Raw genomic sequence first — 20,710 nt, forward strand, 5'->3', positions numbered from 1 at the left:
GGATCATCCTTGTGATTGACAAGTGGAAGCATTTAAGAAAACAAATGCACTCTATGTTCAGGAAATTGTTAGAGACAAGTTGATGACAACAGATATAAGTGTTTTCCAAAGCCTTGAGGGGACGGGCTGATGGCATGTGCACTGACTTGCTCCATGTGCTCACCAGCCATACAATAAGCTCCACTTGGAACCAGTTTGTAGTCCCTGTGGATGGCCCGGCAGGGGTGGGGGGATGGGGGGCTGGCTCCTTCTCATACATGTGTGACGTCATGGGTCCCTGGAGACTTGTGAGTTACAAAATAAATTTAGGACTCCAAAGTAAAGCCATGGTGGCGCTCTTTTCTCAGCACTACCAGGATTCAGGAGACAGAATAATTATGGATTAAATTAGCTTCTTTCCCTAAGGGGGAAAATAAGTCATTAGGGAATTAGATTTTGGCAGAGACCTGCCAGGAAACAAATTCTCTTTCTCCATTCATTGTTTCTGAGTCCACCTCTTTTGTCCTTTATTTTCATTTACAGTGCTCTTAAAACTTATCCCCAGTAAACAAATAAAGAAATATCTTCTGAGCTCTCCAGTTACAATGATAAGGTGGTGGTTAGTGCAAATTCAAAGAGTTTCTATGATTCTGTAACTGGCAAATGAAATCTGTCTCTTTAAAACTAATGTTGTAATAATTAGGTCTTTTGTTTCTGGAGATTTATTCTGTCTTGATCCTTTGTTATCTATATGCCCAATAAAAAAAGTGATTGTGTATTCAAAAAGAAAATGTATGCAGTTACTAAACATCTACCACATGCGAGGATGTATTCCCTTATTATATTCATCAATTTCTCATAATCTACCAGAAAGGAATTACTATGTCCATTTTACAGATGAAGAAATGGAGGCTGAGAGAGTTTGTTCAACTTACCCAAAATCAGGCAGCAGCTGAAGAAATGGAGTCTGAATTTCTAAGCCAGACATGGACTCCATGATTCTAGTCACTCCAAAGTCTTCCGCATCACTCCTCTTCAACAGTGCATGTCAGTTAAGATCTAAGTATCTTAACAAATTGCATTCTCATCACCACAGGACAATAGATAAGGTCTTAGATTCTCCCAGTGCAGTGAGAGTGAAACAACTGCACTACAGGTTACATGCAAGCTACAACAGGACAGCGAGTCCATGTATTCAACTTTCCGAGGCAGAAAGCAAAGCAGGAAATGTTTACCTGACAAAATGATGGAAAGAAGCCTCACCTTTGCCAGGCAAAGATGTGGAAGTATGGGGAAGTGTGAGGAATGTTTGTTTAAAAGTGTAGCTCGCAGAGAGAAGTGGTGGGGAGGGGGAAGGTGCCTCAGCAGGCAAAGTGCCTGCTATGCAGACACAAGGACCCGGCTTCAATGTCCAGTTCACACACACACACACACACTTATGCATACACACACACACACACACACACACACACACACACACACTTATGCATACACACACAGTCTCTCAGCATACACACATACAAGCACTCTCATGCACACACACACACACACACACACACACACACACACACACTCAAAAAGAAAAAGAGAAAAAAAAGTTGGGCACTCTGGGTGCTAGATTCTTAGTGTTTATTCGTTCCATCAGGGCTTCTATAACATGACTAACTGGAAGAGCTGAACAGCAGAAATGTAGTCTCTTACGGTACCGGGGAGCAGAAGTGTAGAACCAATGCGCTGGTTCTTTTTTTTTTTTTAACAATTTTTTTAATTATTTATTTATTTATTTGAGAGCAACAGACACAGAGAGAAAGACAGATAGAGGGAGAGAGAGAGAATGGGCGCTCCAGGGCTTCCAGCCTCTGCAAACGAACTCCAGACGCATGCGCCCCCTTGTGCATCTGGCTAACATGGGACCTGGGGAACCGAGCCTCGAACCGGGGTCCTTAGGCTTCACAGGCAAGCGCTTAACTGCTAAGCCATCTCTCCAGCCCAATGCGCTGGTTCTTTCTGAGGGTTCTGCAAGATGGACCATTCCACATTTGCCTCCTGGACTCTGTGAGTAGCCAGCATTCCTTGATTCCCATCAGCTTGGCCTGCGCCACTCCAATCAGTGCCTGTACCCTCACCTATCGCTTTCCCCTTGTCTTAATGTCCTCTCCATGTGACTCTTTTCTTTTTTTTTCTTCTTTTCACAATTCTTATTAACATTTCCCATGATTATAGAAAATATCCCATGGTAATACCCTCCCTCCCCCCACCCACTTTCCCCTTTGAAATTCCATTCTCCATCATATTACCTCCCCATCTCAGTCAGTGTACTTACATATATACAATACCAACCTACTAAGTACCCTCCTCCCTTCCTTTCTTTTCCCTTTATGTCTCCTTTTTACCTTACTGGCCTCTGCTACTAAGTATTTTCATTCTCACGCAGAAGCCCAATCATCTGTAGCTAGGATCCACATATGAGGGAGAACATGTGGCGCTTGGCTTTCTGGGCCTGGGTTACCTCACTTAGTATAATCCTTTCCAGATCCATCCATTTTTCTGAAATTTTCATAACTTCATTTTCCTTTACCACTGAGTAGAACTCCATTGTATAAATGTGCCACATCTTCATTATCCACTCATCAGTTGAGGGACATCTAGGCTAGTTCCATTTCCCAGCTATTATAAATTGAGCAGCAATAAGCATGGTTGAGCATGTACTTCTAAGTAAATAAGATGAGTCCTTAGGATATATGCCTAGGAGTGCCATAGCTGAGTCATATGGTAGATAATCTTTAGCTGTTTTAGGAACCTCCACACTGATTTCCACAATGGCTGGACCAGATTGCATTCCCACCAGCAGTGTAGAAGGGTTCCTCTTTTTCCACATCCCTGCCAACATTTATGATCATTTGTTTTCATGATGGTAGCCAATCTGACAGGAGTGAGATGGAATCTCAATGTAGTTTTAATCTGCATTTCCCTGATGACTAGTGACGTAAAACATTTTTTTAGATGCTTATATGCCATTCATATTTCTTCCTTTGAGAATGCTCTATTTAGCTCCATAGCCCTGTTTTTTATTGGCTTGTTTGATTCCTTATTATTTAACTTTTTGAGTTCTTTGTATATCCTAGATATTAATCCTCTATCAGATATATAGCTGGCAAAGATTTTTTCCCATTCTGTAGGTTGCCTCTTTGCTTTTTTTTTTTTTTTCTGTTGGTTATAGGACTTTATTATGACATGTTCAAACCCACAAAGTATCCTGATGTCCAGGCCGATGAAAACTGGGGTGAGTGAATCTGCACATTTACTTCAAGCTGTTGAAAAGCTTGTGGGCCACACAGGGGTCCCTAGCATGCAAGAAGTCAAAGAGCTCTTCTGTGCAGTCCTCTTCTGTTTGAGATGGGAGGACATGCGCTCATCACCCAGCTCCAGACGCTGCCGGCCCTTTACACACTTCGCCAACTTCTCACATTGCTCTCTTACTGTTCTTAGGGGATCCACTAATTCTTCCTCCTCTTCTTCTTCCTCCTTTTTGGAGTCTCCAGATCTAGTCAGCATCATTATTTCGTCCTCCAATCCCATGTCAGGCTACGGTTCTGGATTCAATGTCACAAAACAACAGCAGGACTTACTCCATTTCAGAATCAAGAAGGACTTATAAGGGTCACTCAGCAGATATCCGGCGATCTGGCCAGGCATCTTTGCTTTTTTTACTGTGCCCTTTGCAGTGCAAAATCTTTGTAATTTCATGAGGTCCCAGTGATTAATCTGTGGTTTTATTGCCTGAGCAACTGAGGTTGTATTCTTTGCCAAGTCCAATATGTTGAAGGGTTTCTCCTTTTTCCTCTAGTAGTTTCAGAGTTTCAGGTCTGATGTTAAGGTCTTTAATCCATTTGGACTTAATTCTTGTGCATGGAGAGAGAGAATAATCTATTTTCATCCTTCTATAGATATATATTCAGTTTTCCCAACACCATTTGCTGAAGAGCCTGTCTTTTCTCCAATGAGTATTTTTGGAATTTTTATCGAATATCAGGTGGCTATAGCTACCTGGACTTACATCTGGGTCCTCTATTCTGTTCCACTGATCTACATGTCTGTTTTTGTGCCAGTACCATGCTGTTTTTGATACTATGGCTCTGTAGTATAGGTTAAAATCAGGTATGGTGATACCACCAGCCTTATTTTTGTTGCTCAGTATTATTTTAGATATTCGAGGTTTTTTGTGATTCCAAATGAATTTTTGGATTGTTTTTTCTATTTCCATGAAGAATGCCTTTGGAATTTTGATAGGGATTGCATTAAATGTGTAGATTGCTTTAGGTAAGATTGTCATTTTCACAATATTGATTCTTCCAATCCAGGAACAAGAGATGTTTCTCCACATTCTAGTGTCTTCTGCAATTTCTCGCTTGAGTGTTTTAAAGTTCTCATTGTAGAGATTCTTTACTTCCTTCGTTAGGTTTATTCCAAGGTACTTTATTTTTTTTTTTTTGATGCAATTGTGAATGGGAGTGTTTCTCTGATTTCATCCTCTGTGTGTTTGTTGTTAGCATATATGAAGGCTACTGATTTATGTGTATTTATTTTGTATCCTGCTACATGGCTGTAGGTTTTGATCAGCTCTAACAGTTTGCTAGTAGAGTCTTTAGGGTCCTTTATGTATAGAATCATGTCATCTGCAAATAATGATAACTTGATCTCTTCCTTTACAATTTGTATACCTTTTATATGTGTCTCTTGCCTTATTGCTATGGCTAAGACTTCCAAAAGTATATTAAATAAAAGTGGGGACAGTGGACACCCTTGTCTTGTTCCTGATTTTACTGGAAAAGCTTCCAGTTTTTCCCCATTTAATAATATGTTGGCTGTAGGCTTGTCATAAATAGCTTTTGTTATATTGAGATATGTTCCTTCTATTCCCAGTCTCTGTAGGACTTTTATCATGAATGGATGTTGGATTTTGTCAAATGCTTTTTCTGCGTCTAATGAGATGATCATGTGATTGTCCTTCAACCCATTTATATAATGTATTACATTTGTAGATTTGCATATATTGAACCATCCCTGCATCTCTGGGATAAAGCCTACTTGGTCAGGGTGAATGATCTTTAAATATATTCTTGTATTCTGTTTGCCAATATTTTGTTGAGAATTTTTGTATCTATGTTCATGAGGGAGATTGGTCTGTAATTTTCTTTTTTTGTTCTATCTTTGCCTGGTTTTTGTATCAGGGTGATGCTGGCTTCATAGAAGGAGTTTGGTAGAATTCCTTCTTTTTCTATTTCCTGGAAAAGCTTAAGAAGCAATAGTTTTAGCTCTTCCTTGAAGGTCTGGTAAAATTCAGCAGTGAATCCATCTGGGCCTGGGCTTTTTTTAGTTGGGAGATTATTGATAACTGCTCTGATCTCCATGTTTGTTATAGGTCTATTTAAGTGATTAATCTCATCTTGATTTAATTTAGGTAGGTCATATAAATCAAGGAAATCATCCATTTCTTTCAGATTTTCATACTTTGTGGAATATATGCTTTTATACTATCTCCCTATGATTTTTTTAATTTCTCTGGAATCTGTTGTGATGTTACCTTTTTCATCTCTGATTTTATTAATTTGTGTCTCTTCTCTCTTTCCTAAGGGTTTATCAATCTGTTTATCCTTTCAAAGAACCAACTCTTTGTTTCATTAATTCTTTGGATTGTTTTTTTTTTCTATTTCATTAATTTCTGCCCTAATCTTTATTATTTCTTCCCATCTACTGATTTTTGGTTTGTCTTGTTCTTCTTTTTCCAAGGCTTTAAGGTGAAGCATTAGGTCATTTACATGTGACCTTTCTAATTTCTTAATATAGGCACTTAAGGCTATAAATTTACCTCTTAGAACTGCCTTCATTGTGTCCCAGAGATTTTGGTATGTTGTGTTCTCATTATTGTTTGATTCTATAAATTTTTTGATTTCCTTCTTGATTTCTTCATTGACCCTTTCATCATTTAGTAGTGTATTGTTTAGTTTCCATTATTTTATGTATGCTCTATAGCCTTTCTTGCTACTGATTTGTAGTTTAATTCCATTGTGGTCAGATAGAATGCAAGGAATTATTTCAATTTCCCTGAATTTGTTAAGATTTGCTTTGTGTCCTAATATATTGTCTATTTTAGAGAATGTTGCATGTGCTGCTGAAACGAACGTATATTCTGCAGCCTTTGGATGAAATGTCCTGTATATATCTGTTAGGTCCATTCCTCCTATGACCTCATTTAGTCCAGATGCCTCTCTGTTTATTTTTTCCTGGGATGACCTGTCAATTGGTGAGAATGGGGTGTTAAAGTCACCCACCACCACTGTGTTTGGTGTTATCTGTGACCTTAGTTCTAATAGTGTTTGTTTGATGAATTTGGGAGCCCCCATGTTAGGTGCATATATGTTTAGGATTGTAATGTTCTCCTGTTGGAGTGTGCCCTTAATCAATATAAAGTGACCTTCCTTATCTTTCTTGACCAACATTGGACTGAAGTCTTCCTTGTCAGATATTAGGATAGCAACCCCTGCTTGTTTTCTAGGCCCATTTACTTGAAACACCATTTTCCAACCTTTCACCCTAAGGTAATGTCTATCCTTTGTAGAAAGGTGAGTTTCTTGGAGACAACAAATTGTAGGATCCTGCTTTTTAACCCAGTCGGCAAACCTATGTCTTTTCATTGGGGCATTGAGGCCGTTGATATTAAGAGATATTATTGAAAGGTGTGTATTTATATTTGCCATTTATTTTTTTGTGGTTCTGGTTCTACATTTGGTCTCTTGTGTTAACTAGTATTTGAGTATTCCTTATTTTTTCCAGGTTCCTAATATGTGTGCTTTTCCTTTTCTTCAGCATGGAGGATTCTATCAAATATTTTCTGTAGAGCTGATTTTGTCTTCAAATACTCCTTTAGCCTGCTTTTGTCATGGAATGTCCTTATTTCTCCATCTATTTGAATTGATAGCTTTGCAGGATAAAGTAACCTTGGTTGACAGTTGTTATATTTAAGAACTTGGAATATATCACTCCAAGCCCTTCTGGCTTTTAAAGTTTAGGTTGAATAATCTGCTATAATCCTGATGGGCTTGCCTTTGTAGGTAACTTGATTTTTCTCTCTAACTGCTTTCAATATTTTTTCTTTGGTTTGTGTGTTTGGTAGTTTGATTTTATATGGCGAGGAGAGGTTCTTTCCAGGTTTTGTCTGGCTGGGGTTCTAAAGGATTCCTGTATCTGCATTGGCACCTCTTTCCCAATTTGGGAAAGTTTTCTTCTGTGATTTTGTTGAAGACGTCTACTATGCCTTTGGAGTGGAATTCTTCTCCTACTATGCGCTGAATTCTTATATTTGATCTTTTCATAGTGTCCCAAATATCTTGAAATTCCCACTCATTCTTTTCTATAAGTTTGTCTTTCTCTTTGTTGGACTGTATTACATCTGCCACCTGGTCTTCTAGCTTAGATATTCTGCCCTCTCCTTCATCCATTCTATTGGTGAGATTTTCTACAGAGGTTTTTATTTCATTAACTGTGCTCTTCATTGCTAGTAATTCTGACTGGTTTTCTTTATTATTTCTATTTGCTTTTTTATGTCTTGTATTGCCTTCTTTATTTCATTAAATTGGTGTCCTACATCTTCTTTGATTTCCTCTTTGATTCCTTTGATTTCTTCTTTGATTCCTTTGATTTGTTCTTTTACTTCTTTGAACATATTTACAATCATTCTTTTGAAATCTTTCTCAGGCATTTCCTCTAACTCTTTCTCACTGGAGGTCATTTCTGATGCATTAATACTTTTAGGTGGATTTTTATTGTCTTGCTTTTTAGTGTTTCTTGTGTTATATATATTTTTGCATCTTGGATTAAGTTAATGCTTGGATTTTCTAGCTAGCTGGGTATTCTTAGTTGTATCAATTGATTTGATGTTATATATCTTCAGGGTGGGAGCTTAAGGTGTTAGGTGTGGCTCTTAAGACTCTCAGAATATCTACAAAGGTGTTCCTAGGGGTTGAGTTTCCCTGCTATGGGAGTATTCAAGTAGGCTGAGTGGAATAAAATACAGGTATATTCTAAAATTTAACTAAACACTGTACACATTCAATCAAAAACAGCACTGAGTATTTATGCAAGAATAGTTATTATGACAACAATATCCTCTATCAACCAAGAGGTTAAGATTTCTGGTCTGTTGAGGGATCCAAGTCAGCTGTGACCAAGTGAGACCCTTATCTAGTGCAATCCCAGTTACCATGGATGATTTTTGTCTCAGCTAAGTTGCTGGCTAGGTCATTGGGCTGCTGTTCTGATTTCTGGAGCTGGGAACTGCCTTTTCCTGTGGGGCAAACCAAGGCTGGCAACTGTGGCCCTGCAGATTGGCACCCCCACTGCTGGAACCACTACTGCTGCTGCTGAAGCTGCTGCTGCTGGGTTTGTCACTGCTGCTGTTGAAGCTGCTGCTGCTGGATCCACCACTGCTGCTGCTGTAGCTGCCACTGCTGGATCCGCCACTGCTGCTGCTGAAGCTGCCGCTACTGGATCTGCCGCTGCTGGAGCCACTGATGCTGCCGGACTGTGCTCCTGCTTGGGTCCCGCTGTTGGCTCAAGTTGGCGTGGCTGGGTCCTGGGACCGCTGCTCTGCTCGCTGGAGCTGGGCACAGGCAGTGGGGGAGGGGAGGAAGCCAGAGCTGCTCTAGTTCTCTCACTGTTCCACGTGTTCTTCTACCTTGTGATCTGCTCCTCTGTTGTTCACTGCCGCTCTCCCTTCACGTTTCTAGAGTTTTCACAGAGCTCCAGTGTGAGTGTAGTTTTACCTCAGGTATATCAAGAGTTTAATGTCTAGAAAGTTCTCCCTCCTCTCTGGTACTCTGCCTCACAAATCCTTGCATAACTTAGTGTGCTCACTCAAATCTCTGTCCCCTCTATTCAATAGCATAATCATTTGGTCCTCTCACCTAAAGTGTATTCTGAAAACTGCTTCAAAGCAGTGATCTGGTGCAGGACAAAGGCCGCTTTATTTCTTGTGTCTCAGGCATGACGCTTCTGCGCTATCTCTTCTGCGTGCAGGTAACCGATATTTCAGTATCCTGTAGTCATGAAACCCTCAAGGGGAAAAGGAAAGATTTTTAGTCTGCTGTGGTTCACTGACCTATGGGTGGGAGGCATACTCTCCACACAGGTCCCCAGGGAACTTTAGGCCCTCGAGAAAACTGCAGTGGCCGGTGGGGTTCCCTTGGCATTGCCAGTTCAGAAATGTTATTGGAATACCCAAAGCTAAACTTGACCCGGAGAGACATCACCTCTTCCAAACTTTTCCATCTCAATGTGTCAGACAGAATGTGAAAATATAAGATTGTGGCAGAAAACAGTTCACCTTGACTATCTTGAGCTCCTTTCTGCGCCAGCATCTTGTGACTCCGATCAATCATCATACGTTGTTGAAGTATGAAAATCCAAACATCCAGCAAATTACGTGGCACTTCAAATGAATGCAATGAATAGCTGTTGAAGAAACAAAATGGGGAGCTGCTCCTGAGAACTGATACTGTCAACTTGGTTAATCATTAATCTTTCCCCAATATATTGACCACCCCTAAAGACTGGATTTGTGTCAGGATACCTTTAAAATATCTTACAGCAAATCAGACTCTAACAAACTTAAGTTCTTCAGCCTTGACTCTAAGTTGCAAGATGTCACCATCCACGCAAACATGCGTCCTCTTCTGAGAGGATCCTGAAGTCAGTGACTGAGTTTGTGCTGAAAACATATTCACTTCCCTGACCTTTCTAGACCCTCATTTTGACATGTTGGAATGCTTCACAAAACTCCTCATTCTCCCATTCACAGTCACTTGCCTTACTACTGCCAAGGGTCTCTCATTGTGAATGATCAAACTATAAGCATAGGCTGCTTTGGTTTTTTTTTTTTTTGTTAATTTTATTTTTATTTATTTCTTTGAAAGCAACAGAGAGAAGGATGGAGAGAGAGAGAAAGAGAGAGAATGGGTGCACCAGGGCTTTCAGCCACTGCAAACGAATTCCAGATGTGTGCGCCCCCTTGTGCATCTGGCTAACGTGGGTCCTGGGGAACCGAGCCTCAAACCAGGATCCTTAGGCTTCACAGGCAAACGCTTAACCACTAAGCCATCTCTCCAGCCCTGCTTTGGTTTTTAAAAATATCTGAATGAAATGGTCTAATATTGATAATGATATCAATTGCACGAAGACATATTTTTTGGCTTTTTTTGCAGCAGAGCTAGCAAAACCTGAGGGATACCTACTATCTTTCCTTGTGCACAAGCCTCTAGGGTGTTCCAGGCCCTGTCACTCACTAGTGTGTGATTTCCTCTTCACTTTTGTACTTAATTGCCTTTATAGCTTTGAGCTTGTGATGCTTAGAGAAGTTCCGTGTGTGTGTGTGTGTGTGTGTGTGTGTTTATCTTTTATAAATTAAGCCATCAGGAAATGGCCTCATTTCTCTGTTTTGTGTGTATGTGCTCTAGGGAAGCACATTATTGTTATTCTCCAATAGCCTCCCTGAGTAAAAATTCTCAATAAGTAATAAATGAATGGAAAAATTAATCTGATGATATTACCAATTTTATTTTTTTAATTTTATGGGCAATTTCTATCATATAGACAATAGATGATGACCATAGCCCCCCATCACCTTCCTTTCCTCCCTGCCAAATCACCCTCCACTGAACCCCTTCTTTTCAACCAGTATCTATTCTGTTTTGATGTCATCATTATTTTCCTCCTATTATGCAGGTCTTCTGTAGGCAGTGTCGGCCACTGTGAGGCCATGAGTACAATGGCCACTTTATGTCTGGAAGACAGTATTATACGCACTCCCCCACTTCCTTTGGTTCTTGCATTATTTCTGCCACCTCTTCTGCAATGGTCCCTAAGCCTTGGAGAGTGTGATAGATAGTTCTCTTATTTAGTGCTGAACATGCCACTGTCACTTCTCAGCACTTTGGTGAGTTTTGAGTCTCCCAGTGACTGCCACCATTTGAAAAGAGAAACTTCTCTAACCGAAAGTGAGAGAAACATTATTATATGGGCATAAACATAAGTATTTAGAAGGCAGTTTAGTGAGCATAAGATATCCATGTAGCCAGACAACAGTAGTAGTTTCCCCACCTAGGACTTATGACCTCCCCAGCCATAAGCTTTTTATTATTTTCATGACAAGGCAGGAATTCCCTAGAGCATGCCTCAAGATCAATAAGAGAGCATTTCCAGGCTGGAGAGATGGCCCAGTGATTAAGGCACTTGCCTGCAAAGCTTAATGACCATGGTATAATTCCCCAGTGCCCATTGTAAAGACAGATGCACAAGATGGTGCATGCGTCTGGAATTCCTTTGCAGCAGCTAGAGGCCCTAGCATACCCATTCTGTCTGTCTCTATTCTATCTTGCTCTGTTTGCAAATAAATAAATAAAAATATTTTTTAAGGAAGAGACAGCAGTTTCAATTTTATTTTTTAAGGAGCCTGTTGGTTTTGATATAACAGGGACTGTGTGGGCTGGAGTGATGGCTTAGTGGTTAAGATGCTTGCTTACGAAGCCCCTAAGGACCCAGGTTCGATTCCACAGTACCCATGCAAGCCAGATTCACAAGGTGGCGTATGCATTTGGAGTTCATTTGAAATGGCTGAAGACCCTGGTGTGCTCTCTCTCTCTCTCTCTCTCTCCCTCATAAATAAAATAATTTTTTAAAGTGACTGTGGGACTGGGGAAATGGCTTAGTAGTTAAGATATTTGCCTGCAAAGCCTAAGGACCCTGGTTTGATTCCTCAGGACCCACATAAGTTAGATGCACAAGGGGGTGCATGTGTCTGGAGTTCATTTACAATGCCTGGAGGTCCTGGCATACCCATTCGCTCTATCTCCCTCTTCCTCTCTCTCTCACTCTCTCTCTTTCAAATAATAAATAAATAAAGTATTTTAAAAGTGACTGTGTAAAAGTGATGTAAGGGTGCAAGGTCACACATGCACACAAGGGAGTGGAGCACACACGTCTGGAGTTTGATTGCAGTGACTGAGGCCCTGGCACACCAATTCCCCCCCCCCATAGAAAAGGCCAGTTTGTTGGGCTTACCTCAAAAAATAAAAATAAAAATGATTGTGTATGTGAAATGAGCCATTTGACCTTCCAGGAAAGTATAAAAATCATTCATTTTTCCATTACAGTACTGGAGATGGAACCTGGAGTCTCATATGTGTGGAGAATACACTCTACCAACTGAACTATGCTCCCAGACTCAGTAGGAGAATCTTGACTAGGTTTCTGAATACCCTTTCAGTCAATAGAGTGATTTTTTTCTATGTGTAGTACCCATTTTATCACTGGTCAGCTCCAATTCTTACTTTTATATAAATAAATGAAACTCAGTCTTTTACAAAGTTAATGTTAAAAGTTATACTAGGGTTGGAGAAATGGCTTAGTGGTTAAGTGCTTGCCTGTGAAGCCTAAGGGCCCCAGTTCAAGGCTCGATTCCCCAGGACCCATGTTAGCCAGATGCACAAGGGGCACATGCATCTGGAGTGGCTGGAAGCCCTAGCGTGCCCATTCTCTCTCTCTCTCTCTCTCTACCTGCCTCTTTCTCCCTCCCTCCCTCTCTCTCTCTCTCTCTCTCTCTCTCTCTCTCTCTCTCTCTCTCTCTGTCACTCTCAAATAAATAAATAAAAATGAACAAAATGTTTTTAAGTTATACTAGAGGACTTTTAAACCTCTTAATTTTTCAAAAATAAGGAAGAATGTCTAGAAGTAGACATAATTCTCCGGACTTCCAAAGTGGATATTTTAGAGATACAGAATCAAATGAGGCCTTTCAAAATCTATTATGTTACTAGTAGCCAAAAAAGAGAGACAGAAAGAGAGAGAGAAGAAAATGGTAGCTTTATATTCCTGGCAGCCTTTAGTATCAGTGTGGGCTTTTCCAGGCTTCCTGGAAAGCTATAGATCCGAGGGAATGATAAAGAGTAAAGGTGAGGCTTACACAATGAACCCACAAACCTGAGACATAGTCCTTTTGTATTTATAACTAGATCAGCAAGTTGTCCCCACATAGATGGCAAAAGGAGGCCTTCTGTGTTTTCTTTGGAGTTCTTCTCATATCAATAGAAATTTGAGTTCCCAAATTAAAGTGCAGCTTAGTAACTAAGACCCAGGAAATCAGGACCTGGCTCTGTCGTTTCCTAGCTGTGTGACGGTAATCAAGAAATACAGCTCAGAACTTGAGATGTGCGTCTGAGGTGGGAGATTTTCTGCACAAAACTCTCCAAATGCCTTAGTGAGAAGGGAGAGCAGTTCCTTGGATTCCTTCTTCCTATTGTTAGAATGTTGACAGTTCAATGTGTTCTGTAGACAGAAGCCCATGTTAGTATGAGTAACATCAGCTGCTATAGTACCTAGCCCCTCCTGGAAGTCCACAGATCATGTGGGTGACCCTGGAACACTTCCCATGTTATCATTCCTATGGATGGATACGCTCCTCCCATTTTATGTCTCTAACTCCTTCTGAGGAACTGGAATCCTCTCTACTGGTCCAGCACAAGGAGAAAGGGAGCTTGGGGAGGACTGGCCTAGTTCTTTCTTAATTCTTCAGTCTAAAAATGTCATATGTCATGTGGACCATCGCCACATCTAATTGCAGTAAATGCTATGAAATGTGATCTAAGTATAAGTAGGAGGATAAGAAATGGAAAAAAAAAATGGCTTTAGTAAAAAAAAGATCATAATAGGCTGCTACAAATTGATTTTCAATTAATGGTAAGTATTCAATTTAAGAAATAATTAAATGGAGTGTGAGCTTGAGGACATTTTATGCCATGAACCTTCTGTGTCCTTTATGAACTTCCTAAGACAATAATCTCAACTGTATGTTTCTAATCCAAAAACAATAAAAATGATCTGGAAGAACAGTTCTCCTTAACTGCACTTTTGTATTCCATTTCAGTGACCTATGGCCAGCCATGGCACAATAATATTAAATGGAAAATTCCAGAAATAAACGAGCTATACGTTTTACATTGCACGTTGTTCTGAGTAACTTGATGAAATATCACATGGCCTGCCTCCATCTTGCCCAGGACATGAGTTGTCCATGCTCTATCCAGCATATCCATCTTGTCTGAAAGCCGCCCGACAGACCTGCTGGTCCACAGCAATCTCCATTATTAGACCAGCTGCCATAGTAGTGCAGTGCATGTATTCAAGCAACCCTTCTTTTTATTGAGGGTTGGTCTTAATCATGAACCCAAAGCTCACTAGTAGCAATGTTATTCATTTTTGTATGCCAGAGAGAGATCGCAACATACTTTGAGAGTAAAAAGGTGAAAATTATCTGCTAAATAAATTAAAAAATTAATGTTGCTAATATCCACAGTGCAAATAAATAGTAAAAAGCATAGAATATGTAGGGTTTGGCAATATAGCCAGTTTTAAGCATCTGTGGGGTACTGGAATGTATACCCCACAGATAATCTGAGATCACAATATCTGAACACTACCCACCATAAGCACTACCCCAATTCTCCCTATGTTGAAAGGGAAGACGTCTCAGATTTTCCTGATGTGTCAACTAATGTCGTAAGAGGATCACTTTTTGGGATTGACATTAAACACCTCAGGTGAACCTCATTTGTGGGAAGATTAGGTAATAGTGCAAGGTGGAGATGAGGGTAGAAAGGGAGGAGGAAAATATGTAAAATCTTGTTTTATAAGTACAGTTAATCAAGTCTTAGGTCTGTGGCTTTAAATTGTTCTAAGGTCAGCAAGGGAAGGCAATACAGGCTGCTCCTTCTGCATTCCTTCCACTCAGTATCTCAGGGACCAAGTCAACTTGATCTCTTTCTCTACAGCAAATTTCTACCTTCATAAGATGAGGCTAGATCACTTTAATGCAAAGACCTAACATCATTCAGTAGCAATTAAAACAAACAGAAGTAATTTCTCTCTTATGTAAAAATCTGAATAAGGAACTAGAGAGATGGTTCAGTGGTTAATGTGCTTCCTTGCAAAGCCTGGAGGCCTGGGTTCAATTCTCCAGTACCCATGTAAAACTAAATGTACAAGGTGGCACATGCATCTGAAGTTCATTTGCAGGATCAGGAGGCCCTGGCACACTTATTCTCCTCTCTTTCTCTCCCTCCCTCCCTCTCTCTCTCTCTCTCTCTCTCTCTCTCTCTCTCTCTCTCTCTTTGTCTCTCATTGCAAATTAAAAATATTTGCCAGGCGTGGTTGCACATGCCTTTAATCCCAGCACTTGGGAGGTAGAGGTAGGAGGATCATAGTGAGTTCAAGGCCACCTTGAGATGACTATATAGTGATTTCGAGGTCAGCCTGGGCCAGAGCAAAACCCTGTCTAGAAAAAACAAAAATTATATATGTGTACTAAGATCAAGACTTTAATATTATTATATAACTGATATTAATAAACATTTTGGAGGCATTACTGCATGTTCTTTACAAGGACTTTAATTTCTTATAAGAATACTAAAACACTTTATGTCAAATACAAAGAAACAAGATATTTGGATAGACTTAAGATATATTTACATGTAAATATTTGTTGTGAGGAGAACATGGGGGCAAGAAACTGACTGTTAATCAAATGCATGTGAACTGCTAAGCTTTGGTTTTACTTTTCTGTCTGTACCTGCTCTTTACTTTAAAAAATGATAATTATTGTGTCCTTAAGGAGAGTGCTGGTAACCAAGTTTCCTGTGTTCTTTCATCTCAGGGCTTTGTCACCACGTTAAATCTGTTCTGTCACAACTCAGAAACAATTTTAATTTAATGATGTGAAATTTCAAACTTTTCATTATGTTTGAATAAAGCTCAGTAATTCTCAAAAATGGCCCCTATTAAACGACACTCGAGCATCTTTATTAAGGCAGCTGGCATTATTTGCAATGGCTTTGTTATTTGATAACACACCTAACAGCATTTAATTTCATCTGAAAAAAAATGCCCTTTTCTTTCTCTCTTGTTCCAGCGACTGTTTTCTTGGAATTCTGGAAAAGACGACGGGCAGTGATTGCTTATGACTGGGATTTGATAGACTGGGAAGAAGAAGAGGTTTGTACCATTTCCCTCAGAACTGCTTCAAAAGCAGATCACTGGGAAATGTGGCCGCTCTCACTGAGTGACAGCAGAAAGCAGTTTCGGAGCCTTCGTTTCAAGTTACATGAAAAGAATCCGGATGAGTATGGTGATGCATGACTGTGATTGCAGCATTTGGGAGGTTGAGGCAGGAAGATCTCAACTTCAGAGCCAGCCTGGGATAAATGATGAGCCTTGTCTCACAGAGAAAAATAAGCAAGAGGGGGGAATTTGACATGTTTTCTTAATTACATACTGGGATAAAACCCAGGGCTGCTTGCATGGTAGACAAATGTTCCATTCCAGTCACCGGGCTGCATTTTGGTACTTTAATGGATTAGCACCCATGAATAGAGACTCATTTCATGTATAGATAGAGGGTGCAGGATTTGGTGGTACCAATCTTTTTGGTTGTCTTAAATATTCATTTTCTTCACTTTAGTAGAAGGAAGTTATGTTTTTTACAGCACTGTTCGTGGAAACACACCTCCTATGAGAACCACTCAAGGAAATGTTTCTATCAGCCCAGTACCCACAATGGTGCCCGGGTGGGCACAGTCTCAGAGTGAAATCGAGTGCTAAATGCTGAGGAGAAACCTCTCCCAGTAGCCTCCTTGTTGGGTGAAGATACATAGAAAAGCAACTACAGACCCAGCTGCCAGTGAGGGCAGGCTCACCTTTTATTCTTCCTTCTCCTTCTAGGTCAATTACACTGCAGTTTTTGCTAATATGTCAGGTTCTGATACTCTTCTTGACCTATCTATGCTACACTCGGTCACCATATTTTTCCATTGTATTCTGCTTGATCTGGACCTTAATTCCTATTCTTATTTATTTATTTATTTATTTACTACCAATCCTGAATCTCATTTCATCCGAACCTCCCTGCATCTATGAATCATTCAATCTAACCATATAATCACAGCTATTTGTGGGTGTTTTGTCTCCTGGAGAGATGTGCATATATTTCTTCATATTAAAATAAATCATCTGGAAACACAAATTATGCAAATTTTAGCCCTATGAAAGTCTTGGCAGGGGAGACCATTTTGAGAGGTCTTGTAAGAGGGTTTCCTTCAAGTCATGAATGGCTGTTGCTTCTTATTCCCATGAATCTGCTGGGGTAGTGTTTTGTTTATCTTTGCTTTATTGCGTATATTTAAGATGTATCACCAAGTATTTTGATTTACAACAGTGGGATTTTCCGTGACTCTTGCTCTTTGATAAGGCCTTGTCCCATGTTTTCATAAGCATTCTTTAGGAAATGGCTTTCTGGGTTTGGAGAAGCTGCTAGGGCAGGCTGGGGAGTCTGCAGAGATCGGTCAGGCTACATTCAGGACTTCCTCCATGGCAGGGCCATTCTGTAGTGTTTGCTTACATTAGTCCATGGGAATGTTTCACTCTGGCTGGAAAACAGTCTTTCCTGGGACTCGGAGTCACCACCAAGGAATTATATTATCTTGGACAAATTACTTCACCCCTAGACATTTTTTTTAATCTCTGAGAAAAGATATCTGACTAAATTTTTCTCCTTTATCTATAAAGTGTGGCACTATTTAAATAAACTTAACAAAACCAGTCTAAAAGCCACCATTGGTCCTTGTGATGGGTTCATAATATGGGTACCCTGTGGTAGGCATATCCCAAGTAAATCTAGGGTCTCCTGTCTCCCCAGTCCTTGTTGAAAGCTTTGGGTACTGAACAGTTCTTTCACTCAGCATACCTTCTTAAAGGAGCTTGTTTCTTACAATGGGAAGCTGTAGTTCTCAGTTGAGATTCACTGTGGAAATGCCTCTTCTCATCTTGCTGTTTAGGAAAGCCCACAGTCACTTCATGCCTTCCATAGACATCATCCAGAGTACCAGTCTGCGAAATGTGCCACAACATAGTCACACAGACTGTGTGGTTTACCCAGTGAACACATACTTACTTGTGGTTTGGGAGACCGTTAGTCTGAAATCAAGGTGTCAGCAGTGTTGGTTTCTTCTAAGATCCATGAGAGAAGGGGCTGTTCTATTCCTCCCATGGCTTGTAGCTGCCCTTCTTTTACCTGTGTCTTCCCTTTGCGTATTTCTGTTCCCAATTTCCTCTTATCAGGACACTGTCCTGTTGGCTTAGGGTTCATGCTATTACCTCATTTTAACTTAATTATGTCAGCAAAGACTCTGATTCCAATACAGCCACAGTCTGTGGTATTGGGACTGTTTTATTCAAATTTTGTAGCTCAGTGACAGAACAACTGAAATAAAATAAGAGGAAGACATGTTTATTTTTGTCATGTGCATGTAGAACATCCTAGCAGCAGGAGGGTGTCTAGGAGGAGTAACTTTACCTTTCAGCAGAAAGGAGGCAGAAACAGGCTATACAGGAAGGTGCACCAGGAGAGGATGCTCCCCAAGGGCTTGGCCCCAGTGACCTTCCTCCAGCCAACCCCACCTCCTGAATTCTCCAGAACCTACCAAAATACCACCACCAGATTGGAACAAAAACCCCAACACACAAGCTTGTGAGAAACATTTCATGTTCAAACCATACCAGAGGGTTAGAACTTCATGTAGGAACTTGTAAGGTGAAGACGTCAGTGAGCCGACAATGCCTAGACCTTACTTCACGAGTCTAATTAATACCTCGATGTCTAGCCTAAGAGCTCTTGACAATATTTGCAGCCTGGTCAACTGAGTTTCCCAGTGATGCCTAAGATGCTATGTCTGTATATAGCCTCAAGTGTAACTGCCTAAAGTAAGTGAGAGAAAACTGAGCCAGTTTCCAGCTGTATCTCCCTACACAGGGAGGCTATTCCCATATTGTTCTATTCTTCTGACCTGCTTTTTAAAAATATTTAATTTGTTTGAGAGGGAGAGAGAGAGTGAATGAATGCACCAGAGCCTCCAGCCACTACAAATGGACTCCAGACACATGTGCCACCTTGTGCATCTGGCTTATGTGGGTTCTGGGAAATGGAACCTGGGTCCTTAGACGTCACAGGCAAACAACTTCACTGCTAAGCCATCTTTCCAGCTTTCTTCAGACCTTCTCTGTTGACTCCATCTGTGCTCTTATTAGTGCTTTCATCTGAAGCATGAGCATCGCTTTCTGGATTTATTCAGTCTCCAGTTCCCCGGTCTCCACTCATTTTCCATCCTTCTCCAATGCACTCAAATAGAGCGGGTACTTATTCAACCCCAGCCACCTAGTATGCCCTCCGGCTGATTGCCCTTTTCTAACCCCATCACTGCTTTTTAGGTAGAAGCTTGGCGCACTGGGGTGTAGCTCAGAGAGAAGTGAAGGCTCAGCTTGATTTAGAATCGTAGGAGCCTCGATTTAAGCTGCATGTGAAAAGTATTTTTACCTTGTTTTCAATCACAAGAGGATACTTCATATCTATTAGTTAATGTGACTGCCTCCCATAAGTTTATTAAAATCTAGGTTCACCATGTTTTTGTTACCTAAACCTAAAAAAATACAAAAGTAAAATCTTTTAAGGAAAAAAAAAAAACCTAAGAATGATGGTGTCATTACAAGTCACAAATGGCCTGGACATTTTCCTCCTCTGAAACCTTCTTTGTCCTGGTACCCATGTCACTGGCTGGTAACAAAAGTAAACCCTTCTTGGAGCTTCAGAAAAGGTGGTCTCTTAAAATATTACTGCACTTTTTCAGGCATATTTTAATGACATAACAGAAAAAAAAGTAGCTGTTAGTCTGTGCTACATTGCTTTTAATAATAAATCTTGAATGCCATCTAAGGTCTACTCTTCAAGATCAGGTTCCACATTTTCAAGCCTGCATCTCCACACCCGCTTAATTTGTTGACCAATTAGTTTGGCCACTACTGACCTGGCTATATAGTGTGGGTAAAGATTTTTTTTTTTTTCTTATTGTGTGAGAACTTCTTCAGCACCTAAAACTATGTCTGCTTGTATTTTTTTAGGAAGAAATACGACCCCAGTTTGAAGCCAAGTATTCCAAGAAAGAGCGGATGAATCCCATCTCGGGGAAGCCAGAACCTTATCAAGCATTTACTGATAAATGCAGCAGACTTATTGTTTCTGCATCTGGGATATTTTTTATGGTTTGAAACTTTTTAAATCACTCTAGTTTTATTAAGGTACAACCTATAGTATAGCAACAATAATCATGTCAGGGACTTGTATAGTTGAACAAAATATTTTACACAGTATGTGATTTAATCCACATGGCTTCATTTGGTGTTCAGGGATGGCATTCCTGTTGCTGTTTGACGGTGAAATAACAGACTCCCCAAGATTAAGTAGCTGGAGAGAAGCGTGCAGATGATCACGTGTTTTCCCACCTGACACAGTCCACGCTCCCTACTGAAAGGAACTGAAAGTCTAACACAGAATATGCCAAAATTTTGCAAAAAGTCTTCTAACTTTTTACCATGCTCATCCAGTAAGAAGTCACTCTATGTCATAACCTAGCATATGCTATACAGATACACATTCAAAGCCAAATATAATAATCAAAACTATGCCCACTTTCATAATATGTAATAAGTTTTTATTTCTATCTATCTTAAAGGCCAGAAATAACCTCCTAAAATTGATTTCCCAGCTAACTCACAGTCATATGAGTTCAAAAGGCACTAA

At 40.2% G+C, this 20,710-nt stretch overlaps 1 protein-coding gene and 1 pseudogene across 6 annotated transcripts in view; one reads left to right on the top strand and one right to left on the bottom strand.

Annotated features, from left to right (window-relative positions):
- Window positions 1-20,710, top strand: part of Ano4 (anoctamin 4) — a 429,439-nt gene that overhangs the window by 365,436 nt on the left and 43,293 nt on the right. For all 6 annotated transcript variants that reach the window (XM_045153480.1, XM_045153481.1, XM_045153482.1 and 3 more), the window contains 2 exons: window positions 15,995-16,077; window positions 20,032-20,172. In XM_045153480.1, coding sequence (XP_045009415.1) covers window positions 15,995-16,077; window positions 20,032-20,172 — 224 coding nt within the window. The remainder of the gene's footprint in view (window positions 1-15,994; window positions 16,078-20,031; window positions 20,173-20,710) is intronic.
- On the bottom strand, window positions 3,188-3,558 carry LOC123461699 (annotated as a pseudogene).

The sequence above is a fragment of the Jaculus jaculus genome, chromosome 6 (assembly GCF_020740685.1).
Source record: "Jaculus jaculus isolate mJacJac1 chromosome 6, mJacJac1.mat.Y.cur, whole genome shotgun sequence".
NCBI classification, from domain to species: domain Eukaryota; kingdom Metazoa; phylum Chordata; class Mammalia; order Rodentia; family Dipodidae; genus Jaculus; species Jaculus jaculus.